This window comes from Buteo buteo, chromosome 9 (assembly GCF_964188355.1).
Source record: "Buteo buteo chromosome 9, bButBut1.hap1.1, whole genome shotgun sequence".
NCBI lineage: Eukaryota > Metazoa > Chordata > Aves > Accipitriformes > Accipitridae > Buteo > Buteo buteo.
In genome coordinates, this window is record NC_134179.1 from 33,511,587 (window position 1) to 33,526,646 (window position 15,060).

At 40.0% G+C, this 15,060-nt stretch overlaps 1 protein-coding gene across 2 annotated transcripts in view; it reads right to left on the reverse strand.

Moving 5' to 3' along the window:
* UST (uronyl 2-sulfotransferase) overlaps positions 1 to 15,060 on the reverse strand; it is a 174,062-nt gene that overhangs the window by 55,640 nt on the left and 103,362 nt on the right. For both annotated transcript variants that reach the window (XM_075036013.1, XM_075036014.1), the window contains exon 5: positions 11,924 to 12,077. In XM_075036013.1, coding sequence (XP_074892114.1) covers positions 11,924 to 12,077 — 154 coding nt within the window. The remainder of the gene's footprint in view (positions 1 to 11,923; positions 12,078 to 15,060) is intronic.

Sequence of the window (15,060 nt, forward strand, 5' to 3'; positions counted from 1 at the left end):
AGCAAAACTTGCCAACTCCTCTTCTGATTGCAATTGCTTATCAGTTTGGCAATGAAGCCAATCCGTCATCTCATTGTCTGAAGTCTCTCATCCTTTCAAATCCCTTCAGGAAAAAAATGAGAATGGAGGACACCTAATATGAGTCTGTAGCCTCCATACTAAAAAAAGTCATTTAACTGAAGCTATTAGTACACTGATAACCTCATCACACAAATTACACTCTTGCAAGAAAAAAAAATCTCTAAGAAAAAAAAAAGAAAAAGAACATCTGTAGCAATACCCTTTATGCCAAGATGGAAAATCTGATTTCTGGAATATCCAACACCTGAAGAGCACTCCTGTGGGAAAGCACACCAGCTACTTGCCAGGCAGAGCCAAGCAACTGGAGAGAACAACATCCCAATCCAGTTGCCAACACAAACCTATGGCATTTGGTTGTTGCTTTGTAGAAACACAAATGCACATTTCTATATCACAGGAGCATACTGAAACAGAGCAAGACTAAACAGCCAGCACCTGTTTTTTGGGAAGATCATCCCCCAGTTCAGATCTGTTAATTCTGTAATGAGACAGAAACAAAAACTAAATTCACACCCCTGTGCTTCAGTTTCACTACTGTACAAAGGGTTCCTTCCTTTATCTGCATGTGGTTAGTCAGTCAAGGATTATAGTAAATTTTATTCTTAAATGAAAAGAGAGACTCTACTCAGCATGCAATGCCTTGTGTTCACAATGTTGTGAATGCAAGACCTGTACAACTTAAATAATCTTTATTACGTTTACTTACCACTAACACTACATAGGCTTCATTCAACAAAGGAGGATGCTGATACTTGATACTGCAGAGAAACCCATGCCTGCCCTTCTCTACTGATGAGAGACAGAGAGGACTGATCACAGTGGTGCACAGGGAGGTGTGTCGTGCACAGGGAAATACTCCCTGTCCTGACAGTTTCCAGTGTGATACTCAGGGTAAAGACTGTGGGTCTAAAATAGGAATTGTTTCTCTGAGAGGACAAGTGAGTCTGAACAGTGGCTATGGATGCCCTCAAATCTCACATGATAGGATTTTTATCGTTGAATCAAACATTCCTGCTGTGATTGTTGACGTTAGTCCTTTTAATTCAAGTAGCCTTTCTTTTTTTTGTCCCTTTATCCATTTAACTAGAAAGACCTGAACAAATAGGAACGCCATCCTGGAAAACATTGTGATCCCTGCACTAAGGACATGCATTTGAGACCTCCTCCCATTCCCACCAGCAGCTCCCCCTCTTCTCCTTCTCTTCCTCTTCTCTATCCACTCCTCCAGCTCCTTCTTGTTCTTCTTGGTCCTAAGCTCACATGATGTCCTAACTTGAAAGATTACACTGTCAAACTGAGCAGGGCTGGCATCTTTTCCGTGGTGCTCCAGGCTGTTCTTTATTGAGAAGCCAAACCTTAAAGCCTTGGTCTGACAATGTCCAAATGGACAGTACTGGATAGGGGTTGCCCCAGCAGAAGACCTATTGGTCACAGGCAGTAGTAGTTTTATTTATTCTGCCTGGGCAGACAACAATATATCAGCTTTAGCACCTGAAAGAAACCTCAGCAGTGACCCTTCAGCACCAGACACCTGCGGTGTCTGGGGAAGGCACCAAAGCAAGAAGCTGTGGAGGCTCAGCAGGCTCTGCCCGGTGGGCTGGCTGGGAAGGGCCTCCCCCCCGCCGCCCCCAGTGTGTACGTGCATCCCAGCTGTGTCCCATGAGACATTCAGGCACCCTGTGTGCGCCCCGGCTCCAGGGACGTGAGCTTGGGTGCTGACCAGAAGGGAGCACCCTGTGCTCCAACTGGCCCCACAGCCCATGTGAGCTGGGACCAGGACAAGGCACAAGATTTTACTCTGTAGCCTAGACTAAACCCTAGAGACTTCAGAAGAACCAGGATAAACTAAGTCTTGAGTACACCTGGGCACTGAATGTCCCTTTTTTCTGCAACATGTCATCTCCGCTTCCATGTGCTTTCAACATAAACTACTGCAGTCTTAAAAATACAGAATTCACAAGTGTAACCCAGTCACTCTGCAATCAACAGAAGAGTCGACACCACCACCAAAAAATTACACAATAGGAAAATATTTTGTTGATGACAAACACCTAAAGCCCAGGACAGCCTCGGATCCTTTTATAAAAACAGGGCTATCCCTCACCACGTCAGCTGCATGCCACGGGCAGGTGGTTCCCCTAAACCCACCACCCTGAATTCTCCCTGCCATCCGCCACCTTAGAGCTTCAGTTTTGCTTTAGCTAATAAGTTTTAGAGATCAGGATTTCAGTTTATTTCACTTCACTGGTAGTGCTGACAGCCAGAAAACTTATGTATGAACTACAAAAAGGAAAGAGGGAGGACAATGACAGACAAGGAATAAAATGGGCTAACAAATTCAGTTTTATTCTCACGGGTTGTCAGTTCCTGCAGGTTTTGACACCTACAGAGTGAAGTGAATATCTGACTGCTTGAAATTACATTATCATGCCACAGCCTGAATACGTTCAATATATTGGCAGTAAGGGGAGGGCTGCCTCTCTCTGCCCTTCCTCTATCATGAGGACTGAAAGGTTCTGCAGTTTCCCTCCCCATCACACTGCCAATAAAACAGTTTTCATTTAAGGTGGTTAGAGCATAAAGCAACCAGAAAAAGGGAACAGGTCTACTCCTAGCGAGAAGGGTACTTAGGAGGGTATCTAGCAGGGTTTTCTAGGGAGGATACCATGATTTCATTAGACAAGACATTTTTTAATTAAACATGAAAACAATACTAAACATTTCAAAAAGTCAGACTTCTGAATACACGCACACACATATATATGATTACATCATATTTTTAAAACAGACTATTTGCTGGTCAATGCCCCATCTCTATTATTTAGGCCATGTATAAAATGTAACTTTAAAAAGACTAATTTTAAAATTTATACTAACAGAAATGGAAATTGGAAGCATTCTTTTCTTCTGGATGATAAAACACTGCAGTTCTAAACATCATTCTATTCCAACTTTAGACAAAATATCAATCAATAATTAGTTCTACGTGATGACTACTAAAGACTATTCTCCAGCTTCACAATGCACAAAATGTTGGACTATGCACTGAAGGTAACATTCACATCACACACAGATTCTCTTGTTTCCATTCTCCTGCAATGGTTACTCGCCAGCTAATTATCATTAAGTCATCACTTACTGGGAACCATTTAAGTGTCTCCATAGATGTGTCTTCCTGTTGCTTTCACATTAACAAAATAAATGAGAACTGAAAATGCAAATACTCAAATTGAGACTTACAAAAACTATCAAAACACCTGAAACTCATCTATACTGAAACTACCGTACATCAAACCCAAGAGACTTCTATTTTCTGGAAAGCATGCACTGAAAAAAAATGTTTAAACCCACTATCTTCAGGATGTTCACATCTTCTGTTTTGGTACCTTTACTATTAGCTGTGCATAATGTAAACTTGTGGATGCACTTCATACTTTAAATGTATTTGTATCTTAGCTTTTTAAGATAAATTTGAGAGTAGTCACGACAGTGTTAACAATTAGAAGCTTCAGCGTCAGTTTGGAAATTACAAAAATTCATTTGATCAGCAGAGCTGTAAGACAACAAAGCCTCAGCTACTATGGCATAAACCCAAGAACACTCAATTGTTTTAAAGTCAAGATACAATACATTCAGCTGGAGATGACCATAATAGTAACTTATATAAATCACCTAGTAGTACAATTCATTTGCAAGCATGTAATTACAAAGTTTGCTTTTGAGTTACCCAGAGCAGCCACTAATTTCAGAAAACCAGCATGGGCTATGAGGAACATCTACCATATGGACAGGACCCTTTTCCTGGGTACCCCCGAGGCTCCAGCTACGTACTTACCAGATTTTCTGATCAAGAGACTTTACTTTGGTAATTAATAGCCCTTGAGGGCTACATATTTACTTGTTTTAAACAGAACAGAATAGAATAGAGTAGAATACAATATTTCAGTTGGAAGGGACCTACAAGGATCTCTAGTCCAGCTGCCTGACCAATTCAGGGCTGACCAAAAGTTAAAGCATGTTATTAAGGGCATTGCCCAAATGCCTCTTAAACAAACACTGACAGGCTTAGGGCATCGACCACCTCTCTAGGAAGCCTGTTCCAGTGTTTGACCACCTACTCTCTAAAGAAATGTTTCCTAAAATGTTTCTTTTCTGAATACATTTAAACTGTTATCCACAACAATGTCCAGCAAGGACTTCCACAGCTTAATTATATGTTGTCCAGATCTTCACATCTCTCTGCTCTTTCCTGGATCTGGCAACTGCCCATTCCATTTGGGATCTTCTAGGTCTCACACCGAAACAGCCCACAAGCAATCATCCTTGTTGCAACTTTTCCATGCCTCCTGCAAATTTGTCTTCTCATATCCTTTCCCTTGTTTATTTCTTCCTCATCTGAAGAGTCCTAATCTTTGTCATTACTGTATGGAAATTATTCCATCCTTTCCTCATTGCTCCTACCCATTTCTGAGTATTTTCCAGTTCTTCCAAACCCATTTAGGGAATGGGAGGTCACAAATGTCAAATACAGGAAGTCACATGCAGCCACGCTATAGATTTATACACAATGAGGTCCTTTGTTCTCTGTTCCTTTTGATTTGCCTTTTTTTGACTGCTACTGAGAACTGAGCTGAAGCTATGGTAGAACCATCCACCACAAACACAAGATCTCATTCCTGAATGGTAACAGTCTGCTGAGAACCCATCATTTTCTATATGAAATAAGGATAATCCTCCACCCAAACTTCTTTCCCACCTTTGCTGAAGGCAAGGCTGGCTGTTATCCCTGGGCTACACAAGAATGCTCCTTTCTGTTCTTGTTTCAATCTCCAAAATATGTCTCCCCAAACTGGAACATGGACATACCCTCTTCTCTTATATGGCCTTAGAAGGCCAGCATCAATATAGTAGACTCTGCTCTGCTTTTGGGATTTTCCACTCTACAAACAATAGCTTCCTACAGAGAAGCTGGAGAAAACTAGTTCCCCAGGCTACCACACACATAAAACTCCCTGAAGAACACAAAAGAGAACATCAAGAGCTATCCTTGTATTCATGCTGAGAAAGGCACAAATAACAAACTTGGCAAAATCACCATAAAAACGAGGATTCTTCATTCTCAGCTTAATACAGCTAGGTCCTTAAATAAAAAACCGTAAAATACTATATATACGAATGTCCTAAATACCATATACTGCTCATTGGTGGTAATAAGACCTTGTAATAAGTTTAAATAAGATTGTGGGTACTTAGTGCTTGGGACTCTTTTGCTACTTGACTTCTGGTTTCTCCTGTAGTTTCTTAACATTTACAACAGCCAGAAATTTTCAGACCAGTACAACATTGCATGAAAAAATACCTCACATTTACATTCTGAAGCAAAATATTGTGGTTATCCTGTATCCTCCCTCTACAAAAAGGAATGCAATACAGAATGGTATCATTAAAATAAAAGCATGATATTAATAAAATCCAGATCTTTTTATCTTTGCTATTAAGGTAAGTATGTATTATGAATTACATGAAAGATTTTAGTGCTGCAATCTTAACCAATGGTATATTGCTTATTTATTATGTGCAGTTGACTCAGACTAGTAAATGAAAACAGATTAGGAAGTCACATTTTCTTGCTCTCGTATAATTGTATAATGCTGCAATGTTTGGAATGCAAACTCCACAGGGGAACATTAAAAAATATTGGTTTGTAAATTAAAATCACTGAAAAGTAAATGTCAGTCGTGAAAACATTTCCTTTAATATTACATTTTATAAGTTGTTTAATCAGTCCCTCCTCCAGCTGAGGTCTGGATTATCATTAACTTTGTGGTTGAATGAATTATTAAAACAAAATGGGAGAATCTAAGGGAAAGATGGTGCTTTAGAGCATACAGAGCAGATGAAGAGTTACAAAAACAGGCCAGAAATTTTGCTGTGAAGAGTTAATGCAGTAAAAGGAAACAGCTGGAGACTATTAAAAGCACTCATTAGAGGGAAGAAGCAGCAAACTGTTCTAATTGGGTCAGCTGACAGGTGCCTGCGCTTCAGCCATCCCCTCCCGGCAGCCCAGTCCCAGCCGCAGAGATTGATGCTACTGTGGGATCCTCAAACCAGATCTACAGCTGCAAAGCTGCGCTGCAGCTCAGGACACCTTGTGGGACGTCCAGTGACCAGTTGAAAGCATCTCAGCACTGAGACAGAACACAGGGAGCAAAATGAGTACTGCACCTATGGGGGTAACTTAGGGAAAACACTAAGGGTGCATAAAAGGTTTAGTCTCTTAACTACAGCTCAGCAGCCAGTAACTGAAAAATGTACTTTTTTATTTCTATACTTAACTCCCTAATATCTGGTATGCACTGCACAGATGTAGGCAAATATTTTTAACCTCTGCATGCCTCAGATTTCCAATCTAAACAATGTTAACCAAGTTCACCAGACCCACCCTAAAAGTTCCAAGGTTCAATCAATGGACACGTGTAGCCCCTTCTGAGGTCCTCAGCAGAAAAATCCCATATAGAAATGAACACTCTACTCCCTGCCCCTGCTCCCCCCCCCCCCCCCCCAAACCTGCAGGCAGGCAACTCTCCCACCGCCTTTTTTGATACAGAAACACATTCATCAGAGTGACAGTCAGGGAGTGGAGGCATGGGCTCCATAGCATGGTCTCTCCTGGAGGCCATATCCGTGGCAGACTGAAAAGCTTCAAGAAACATATCTAAAGTCATGAAGGAGAAAGCTCAGTATGTTATTACTGATGCCACTTCACAATACAATTGGCCATGGTTAAATATTCCTATTATCCAGATAAAGACAGGAACTAAGACAGCTAGCTGCTGTCAGAAAATGAGTGCAATTGGTAAAAGAATATTTTTCATTGTAGATAGAAATTTGGGGATGTAAATAATGAAATTGGTTAAATGTATTTAGCGAATCTGCTTATCTTAATGAAAAACAATGTAGTCATAAAAGGAAATTCTCAAAATTCAGGAATACAAAGCATTGTTCTATGGAGTTTAACCGTTCAGCTTTTTCTCTAATTTTGTTTCAACTTTATGAAATAACCTAAACAACATTAGTTTAAATATTTAGCAAGAAAAGCCAATCTTTGTCACAGGAGAGGTTCCTTTTATAAGAAATTTGACTTGAAAGTTCCCTGATGTCCTTTGAATTTTACCTCCCTCCTTTGCAGTAATCCTAACACACTTTTTACAAATATTTTAACATCTAATTTAAACGACAAAAAGACAGTTTCTCCTTTATGGGATTACTTGCATGAGTAATCTTTAGCAGAACTGAAGCTGAATATTGTTAGAATATTTTTATTTTTAGCTGACAAAAGCATATGTATTTTCAGAGATGAAGTTGAAAGACTATGCTGAGCCTGACAGAGATGTGCTGCAAACTTAACTACTAACTATAACAAAAATCTGAAACGTCCTATAAGAAGGTGACAAGTTCTTAATTTACTGAATGATCTTTTTTATACGAAACCTCTCTCTTCCAACAAATTAGCTCAAAGATGTTTAGATCTTATACTTCAGTGAGTTAGGAGCCATGTTATCTGTGAGCCTAGCAGAGATCAGAATTGCATATAACCAGACTTCCCAAATTTGCAATTCAGGCAACAATACACAGCCCACACCACTTCACAGGCTCATTCAGCCTTAGCTGTCTTAGATTAAAGTTTAGCAAGTATTAAGGAAGGATAAAAAACCCATACATACCTTTTATATTTGATGTCTCATGCTGCCCTTGTAATAAATACTAGGTAATTACTAACAAACCTTCTGGAAAGGACAATTTTAATACAAAGCTTTCAATATTTATTGTAGTCCCTCTCTTTATCAGGAGTGCTTCCTACTTCTGCAGTTTCAAGCCTTAAACTAAATCATCTGGTTCTGTATTTTTCTTTTGCTTGTTACCAGCAGCACTCACAGCTGCACTGATAAGGGGCTACTTGCTTTATTGAGGTGTATTTACTCTAATAACTCTAGTTCAACCTGAAACACATTCATTATGATGGATTTAAATTAACTTTTGTGAATTTATCTCATCTTACAGGACCATAAGTTAGGGCAGCTCTTGCATAAGTGTGTTTGAGACTTGACCTGAGGTGCTCACCACTGTTTCAGACCATTACCTCTCTGGCATATTCCACGCTAACATGTTGCCACTATTTATTTTGGGGAAGCTTGGAAGTGATCTCTGTAGGTGACTGACAGTAACTCACTCTAGCAGAGAAAGCACCAGGTCAGGGCAAGGAGCTGGCTGATCTGGATGGAAAGTCTCACATTGCAGCAGCTGCCTCTGCCGTATCTGACTCGTGAATAAAGGACTTGTTTTCTATCCTGGCTTTCAATTAAATTTTGGTAAACACAGACATCTACCGAAACGTTTAAAATAATTTATCTGACTCCTGAATGAATGGTTGTTTTCTCTGGAACAGAGTCAAAGCCTGAAGCTCTATTCAGAGAAAATTTCAAATGATCAGTGAACAGTGGCAATTTCTATTTCTGATCTTTGCAATGTCAGCAGTTCAGATTTTCAAAGTTAAAAAAACAGTACCCACGGTATTATAAGACTTCAAGGTTGTGGCTTTTTTTTGTTTTTTTTCCCCGACCCCCTTTTTTTCTTAAGGATCAGAATTGAGGGGAGGGAATGCCTCCATTAATGGTATCACAACCCAATAGCCAAGCAGGTGTTCATCAGAAACAAAACTTGATCTTAGAATGTTTTTCCTCCCTTAAGAGCCGGCTTTATAGAGGTGCTGAGCTTCCACACTTTCACAATGCAGTTTGAGAGAAAATGCATGCTGGCCTCAGCTCTTCAAGGGAGAAGGCCAGTGTTGGCAGCTATTGACCAAGATGCCAGGATGTCCTAGAAAGATTCCCAGTTGCCCACAACACCTTCCAAGAGATGGGAAGCCAGGAACACCATGGTTGAGAAAAGCACAATTAGCCCCTAATACCCCAGTTTGAAAAGATGTACATCTTTCCACAGGCAAACCTGTCTTTCCTGGTAAAACAGAGGAGTTACACCGAGAGCTTCTCCAGTCCATTTTGTAAGTCTGTAACTGCTGTCAACAGAAGGCTTCTCAGGCTCTTCAGCAATGAGCTCAATGTTGTGGAGCAATCAGCAGTTTTGTATTTGCCTAGCTGTTGATTTGAGGCGTGATGGAAAAAGGAAAGTAAAAGCTTCTCGTATCCTCCCCCCGCTTTCACATATCTGCTCACAGTCAGGCACACCTCATCTCGAATGACTTGGGTTTAATACTGTTATCAACATAGAAACTATTTAATATGCTAAATCTAAGCTTATCCTTCAAATAGTCCCCTGTAAAAAAGCAATGCTTTATGGTGAGTTTTCAGTTAAAAAAAAAAAAAAAAAAGGAAAAAAAGTTAGGGAAGAATTGCAAAAGGTATGAGGTCAGCAATCAGGCCAGCCATCAGTCCTGTGCTGAAGGGCCGCACTGGCTCATGCTCAGAGGTAAAACCAGCTGCTTACTTTCTTCACAGCTAGATCAGGCAATTGATTTAGCAGACTTCTGAAGCTACCATTCCACAAAATCCATTATCTGAGTTTTAAAAAATATGCCAGCACATCTCCTTGCACCATTGAGGAAAAAATTAAAATGCAGTCATGCAGTATATTATGTGGTTGGATAGCACAAGTCTTAAAAATGCTTAACATGCGGAATGAGTGAGTGGCTTTTGTTAAAATGAACTTCACTGGTGGGTGGCCTATACGTTACTGTGACAGTAGCAACTGCCCTCTTTGAGCAGTGCAAGTGACAGCCAATGCCTGCCAAGGAGGGATGGAGAACAGATTCCAAAAACGTTTCCAGGATTCTAACACTGAATTACCAACAGAGAAGATCAAAATGAAAAAGCAAAATTAGTTTTTATAAAGGATGCTGATAGTGTCTCTGATTGACAAACTGCCTTTTGAACAAAATGACTACTGACCTCAGATGGCCTTTTTTTATTTCCTTTTCATTATAGCTTTTGTACTGATCTGTGTATGTACACATATGTCTGTGTGCATATAAATAATTAATTTCTTAAAGAACACCCCAGTGAAAATGCAAGGTGATTTCTTTCTATTAGCTTTCAAACCAACACAAATGATAGGAATTAGATCTATTCATTTCAGTTCTGCTTGAAGTAAAATTTCAGTGGCTGTACATACCGCATTTTAAACTGCACAGGCGGTACTGAATTAACACCAGCTTTTACAGCGTCAGTCAGTCACGAGACGTGCCAATCACTGCATGTTCCACTTCAAGTGAGAAGTAGAGGCACTCAGAGCGAAGTACAGACTGTACTGCTCATTTTTAAGATTTTCAAAAAAGAAACCATGACAGTGCTAACAAAATAATAATGTAGTAGAAAACCCACCCTGCATGCATTTCTGCAACCCCCCCGTCCCATTCAGAGACAAAGAAACCAAAGTCCATGCACACAGCACACAGCATGCAAAGCTGTTGGGACTGCCTTCCAACTCGGCACACCAGGAGGTCAAAACCTGCACAGCTGATGCAGGGACCTCTTTGGTATCTCTAGACATATAGCAAATGAGAAACCCTTTGCAACACTATTGAAATGAGTTCATATCTGTATAGCAGATGTCATTAAAGTTTAAAGCTACACACAATTACACTGATACCCCCCCCCTTAATTATTCATAATTTATAAGCTTACCTGTTCACAGGGCTTTGCATGACAAACAACAGTAGCAAAGCTCAAAAGACATCAACACAGCCCTGTCACACGGAAAAAACCTCAGCCCTCCTTGGATTCATGTGACCTCAGCTAGGACCGAAACGTGTTGCGTGGCAGTCATTCAGAGCTGTGTTGTCTACGGCTCACCCGCACCACGTCTTGTACTCTACTGCCGCTCCAAAACATCATCAAAACATCCTCTTTGTTCTCCAAAACCCACAGCCTTCTCTTGTTTTGACCTTACGTCTGGCCTGCAACATCTCACAGCAGACCACCAAGCTGTCCTGTCACCGCTGTGTCACTGAACCCTCTGCAGGTTCAAGTGTGGCTGAAGGCTGAGTCAAATCAAACTGGATCTCCATTATAGAGAGGGTAAGAATTAATTCCACCGTTTTGTCTTCTTAGGGAGGTGTCAGTGTGCATGCAAAGAGATCAGTATCAAACAAACTGACCACCTCCCCAGCTTCTGTGTTTCTCATTCAGCATTTGTAGAACACCTACTGTCATGGGACCTTGGTCTGTGACAAAGACTGACAGGCATTATGACAGTTCAGCAGTTGCACAAAATTAGAACTTATTATGAACAGCTTATCCAGCACTATTGCCACCTTCTTAATACAAAAAAGGCAACAAAACCAAACCAAGAATTGAGATCAGAGCCCTGGTATAAAGAACACTATGCACAACTTACCAGCAAGAATGTTAGAGGTTTGGGCTCACTGAATTGCTCTGTTTCCCAATTTTCCTCTGAGGCTGCACAGTTACAGACATAGTTTCAACCTAAAAATCTGTCTGAATATTCACAGTGATAAATATAGGCAGAATTATTATGCCTAACCACTATACAGTGCAAATCCAACTCAGTGAAAGGACCGTAATTCAATGGTGGCAGTCTGGGACTTGCTGTCAGCTTATACAAGATCAAACTGGATCACTGAATCCATCAGCAACACTCTACATACTAAAGCTGACCAAACTAAGTAGCAGGCAAGACAAAGACAGATGAAAAAATGCAAGATGGAAGATGCCTCAGTCTCCCACTTTTCAAGCACACAGTTTGAACATCAACATTGTGTGACGATCTGGGAAATTGGTAATCAGAGCCTTTTATTTAAACATACCAGGTATCTTTCCTCCTGCCTCATGCTGGGAGTACGGATCATGTGATTCTGTTCTCCTCTCCAGTCTCCAAAACGTCGAAAAAAATAATTGGATAAAAACCGATTGACAGGATCTCTAATGATATTGATGTACACCGGCTGGTCTCCTCCAAACCTGGTAGGAAAAAAATGGGTGAATCTTATCAGAAGGTATCCATCTTTCATCTGAATGTTTTCAAATTATTCCCTACAGAGGTTCAGAGCTTTTACAAATTTAGGAATGAAACCGAAAAGCTTACAACTAGTTACCAAAACTTTGTAAAAGCATGTAAGATCTCTTAAGGATGAACGGTAAATATGGTATCACATTAAGCTCCATGTGTACTACAAACAGTTTAAGACCATTTTTTCCACTGTGTCAATAGTTTTGCTTCCTGAGTTTTCTCCTTGCTGCTTTCAGATGAAGAACCTTCTGCAGCTGAATCCAAGAATGAGCATTTCTTCTTCTCAACACATTTCCCACCTGGGAAGCCATCGCAGAGCAGGCACCACCTAACACTAACTGCTATAAGGCAGCCTTGGCTCACCTTCACCTGTATAGTAAGTAAGTGTAGTAATGTGCAAAGGGTTTTGCAACATTCAAGCTTATTTCAAAAGGCTTCCTTTGGATGAAATGACAGATATGCATGGTATTTCCATCTTTGTATTTGCTGGAACTTGTGCAGATCTTCCTTCTCTCACCCCCAGCCTGCACCACCAGCTGGATTTGAGGTTATTTCATGGTTATGCAACGCCTTATCCTTGTACTACACACTTCATGAAGATTTTTTTTAAAAACTCAATATGAAAATTCCCGCTTCAAAAAAGAAATTAAGTATCAATTTCAAGTACATGCAAGTCCAAGGAAAAGGAAAGAGTAAAACCAGCTGTGACCAGGCTCTGCACAAAAGCAAAATGCTGCATAGGTACCTGCAATTTAGAGATGAGAAGATAAACCAGAGCAATCTCATCAGCTGGGCTTTACCCTCTTGTACACCTCCTCCTGGTAGTTAACGACAAACATCTTCAGTTTAATAGGTGGTATACAAAAAAAGAGGAAAGGAGAAAAAGGGAGCTTGAGAAGGTCTGTGATAATACTGTATTTTCACAGTGTTAAAATACTGACTGCAAATTTTATGTTGATACACAGCATCAAGAGAACAGGCCTAACTAGAAGAAAAAAAGGAAAGTTGCTTACACTCTCCCATGGTCAAAACTGAAGAACGGACATTGACGCTATGGAACACTTATGGACTACAAATGCTGGGAGATAAAGAACAAAATAAAGCCTTTTTGGATTGAGAAGTTCATAGGATAAATTCAACTTGGAATTTGCCTGATCTAAGAACATGAATTATGTTTCTCCCTTCTGTTTCCCTAATTTAGGAGAACAATTCTTACTTAGGCACGAGCTTACGCTTTATTTTTGGGAGCTTGAGGACATAGCCATATTTAAGTATTTAAATGCTGTTCTGATGATTTTCTGAGTCACAATTTATATATTTTCTTTTAAAATGTAAAATATAAGAAGAGAAAACTGAAGACACCCTTTAGATTAAAAAAAACTCCCTCTCGGCTTCTTGTCATCTGTTAAGTCAGATGAATAATTGAATATGTATAATAAAAGATCAGGGCTCCTCATAAATATTAAAGAGTCAGCAAAATTGTTTAAAAATACGAATTCTAGTAAAAGATAAGAGAAAAATCCCATACAGCTTCAATTTGATTTTTATTCTGTGTGATTCCCCAGACCACTAAATACAGTCTGCAAGGGCTTGTCTCATGAATAACTATGCATATCAGTAATCTCACTGACCTCAGTGTTGCAGGATCGCTGCCATAATTTGAAATTGCACAGACAGCATAAAACTTTGAAACACTCCAATTAAGAAGGCAGATGCTCCTTGCTTCCTGATTAGTGCATAGCCCAGATTGCACATGGGTGTGCAAGGGAAGTATCCTCAGTTCAGTACCCTGAATTCTTCTCTGAGCTTGTCTTTGCTGCTTTTTGTCTTCATACAAAAATAAAACCTACATTAAAAAAAAGTATTCCTGCAAATACCTTAGAACGATGAGGGCATAAAGCTTTGACAATATTTATTCAAATAGAAAGCTTTTGGTGAATGCCATGGCTGGTAGCCATGAAAACTACATTTTTCAAGTGAGGTTGCTGGCAAGAATAGGTTGCACCTAAATTACTGAACACATTATCTTCCTGCTGCTTGATGCAGATCAGCAATAATCTAAAGACAGAAGGGAGTGGAGAAGAGCAAAGAAAAGGGGAAGCAATGAAGACAGTAAGGAGCGATGTCAGCAGCAAGCTGTCTTAAGACAGAGACAGAAAGATTACAAGATTCAGAGAAGCAAGAGAGCAGGGCTACCCTGCCCTGGGTTTTGTAGAGGACACTAAGCCTAAAGGGTCCTCAGAAGAGAGAAAAATCAAAAGCAGGCAGCTATGAGTTGTCTAGATAGAAATATTCAACACACATTGTCTTTTCTGAAGTAAAAGGAGGGGTCAGATTGCATAACCAACCCACCAAAGTGTCAGAGCCCGTCCTTTTGCTGGTAAGGTCATGTCCCTGAACACATGAACTGTAAACTCAGTACCAACAGCTCTGAGAGAAGAGGCACATGCAAGCTTGTTCGTCCCAACAGGACGGCTGAGATGGGAGGGCATTCTTTCCCAAAGAGCTACAGAGGAACTTCTCATTTCTGAAATGTAGACTGTGCCCCCCCAAAACACAGGACAGCCCAGATTTCTGATTTTCTACACACTGTAACCAGCCTGGTATACACCCAGCTGCAGTTGCTCCACCAGGCTACAAGCAGGGAATTTTTAGAAAAATTAAGTCTGTTCTGGCTCTTATTCAAATCTGCTTTTTTTTTTTAAAACATAGTTTATAATACTTCAATTCCAACCATTTGTTTCTATGGACTGTACTGAGACTCTTTTATGGAAGCTAAGCAGCACTGGCATGGCATAAAAAATCCTACTGGTTAAAAAAATCAATAACCTTAAGCTATTTAGAGAAAAAAAAAAAGGCAAATCAATGCTCCATTTGTTCAAGTATGTTCTCCATATTTTTAGGTACCTATCAATCACAAGATACTAAATATTA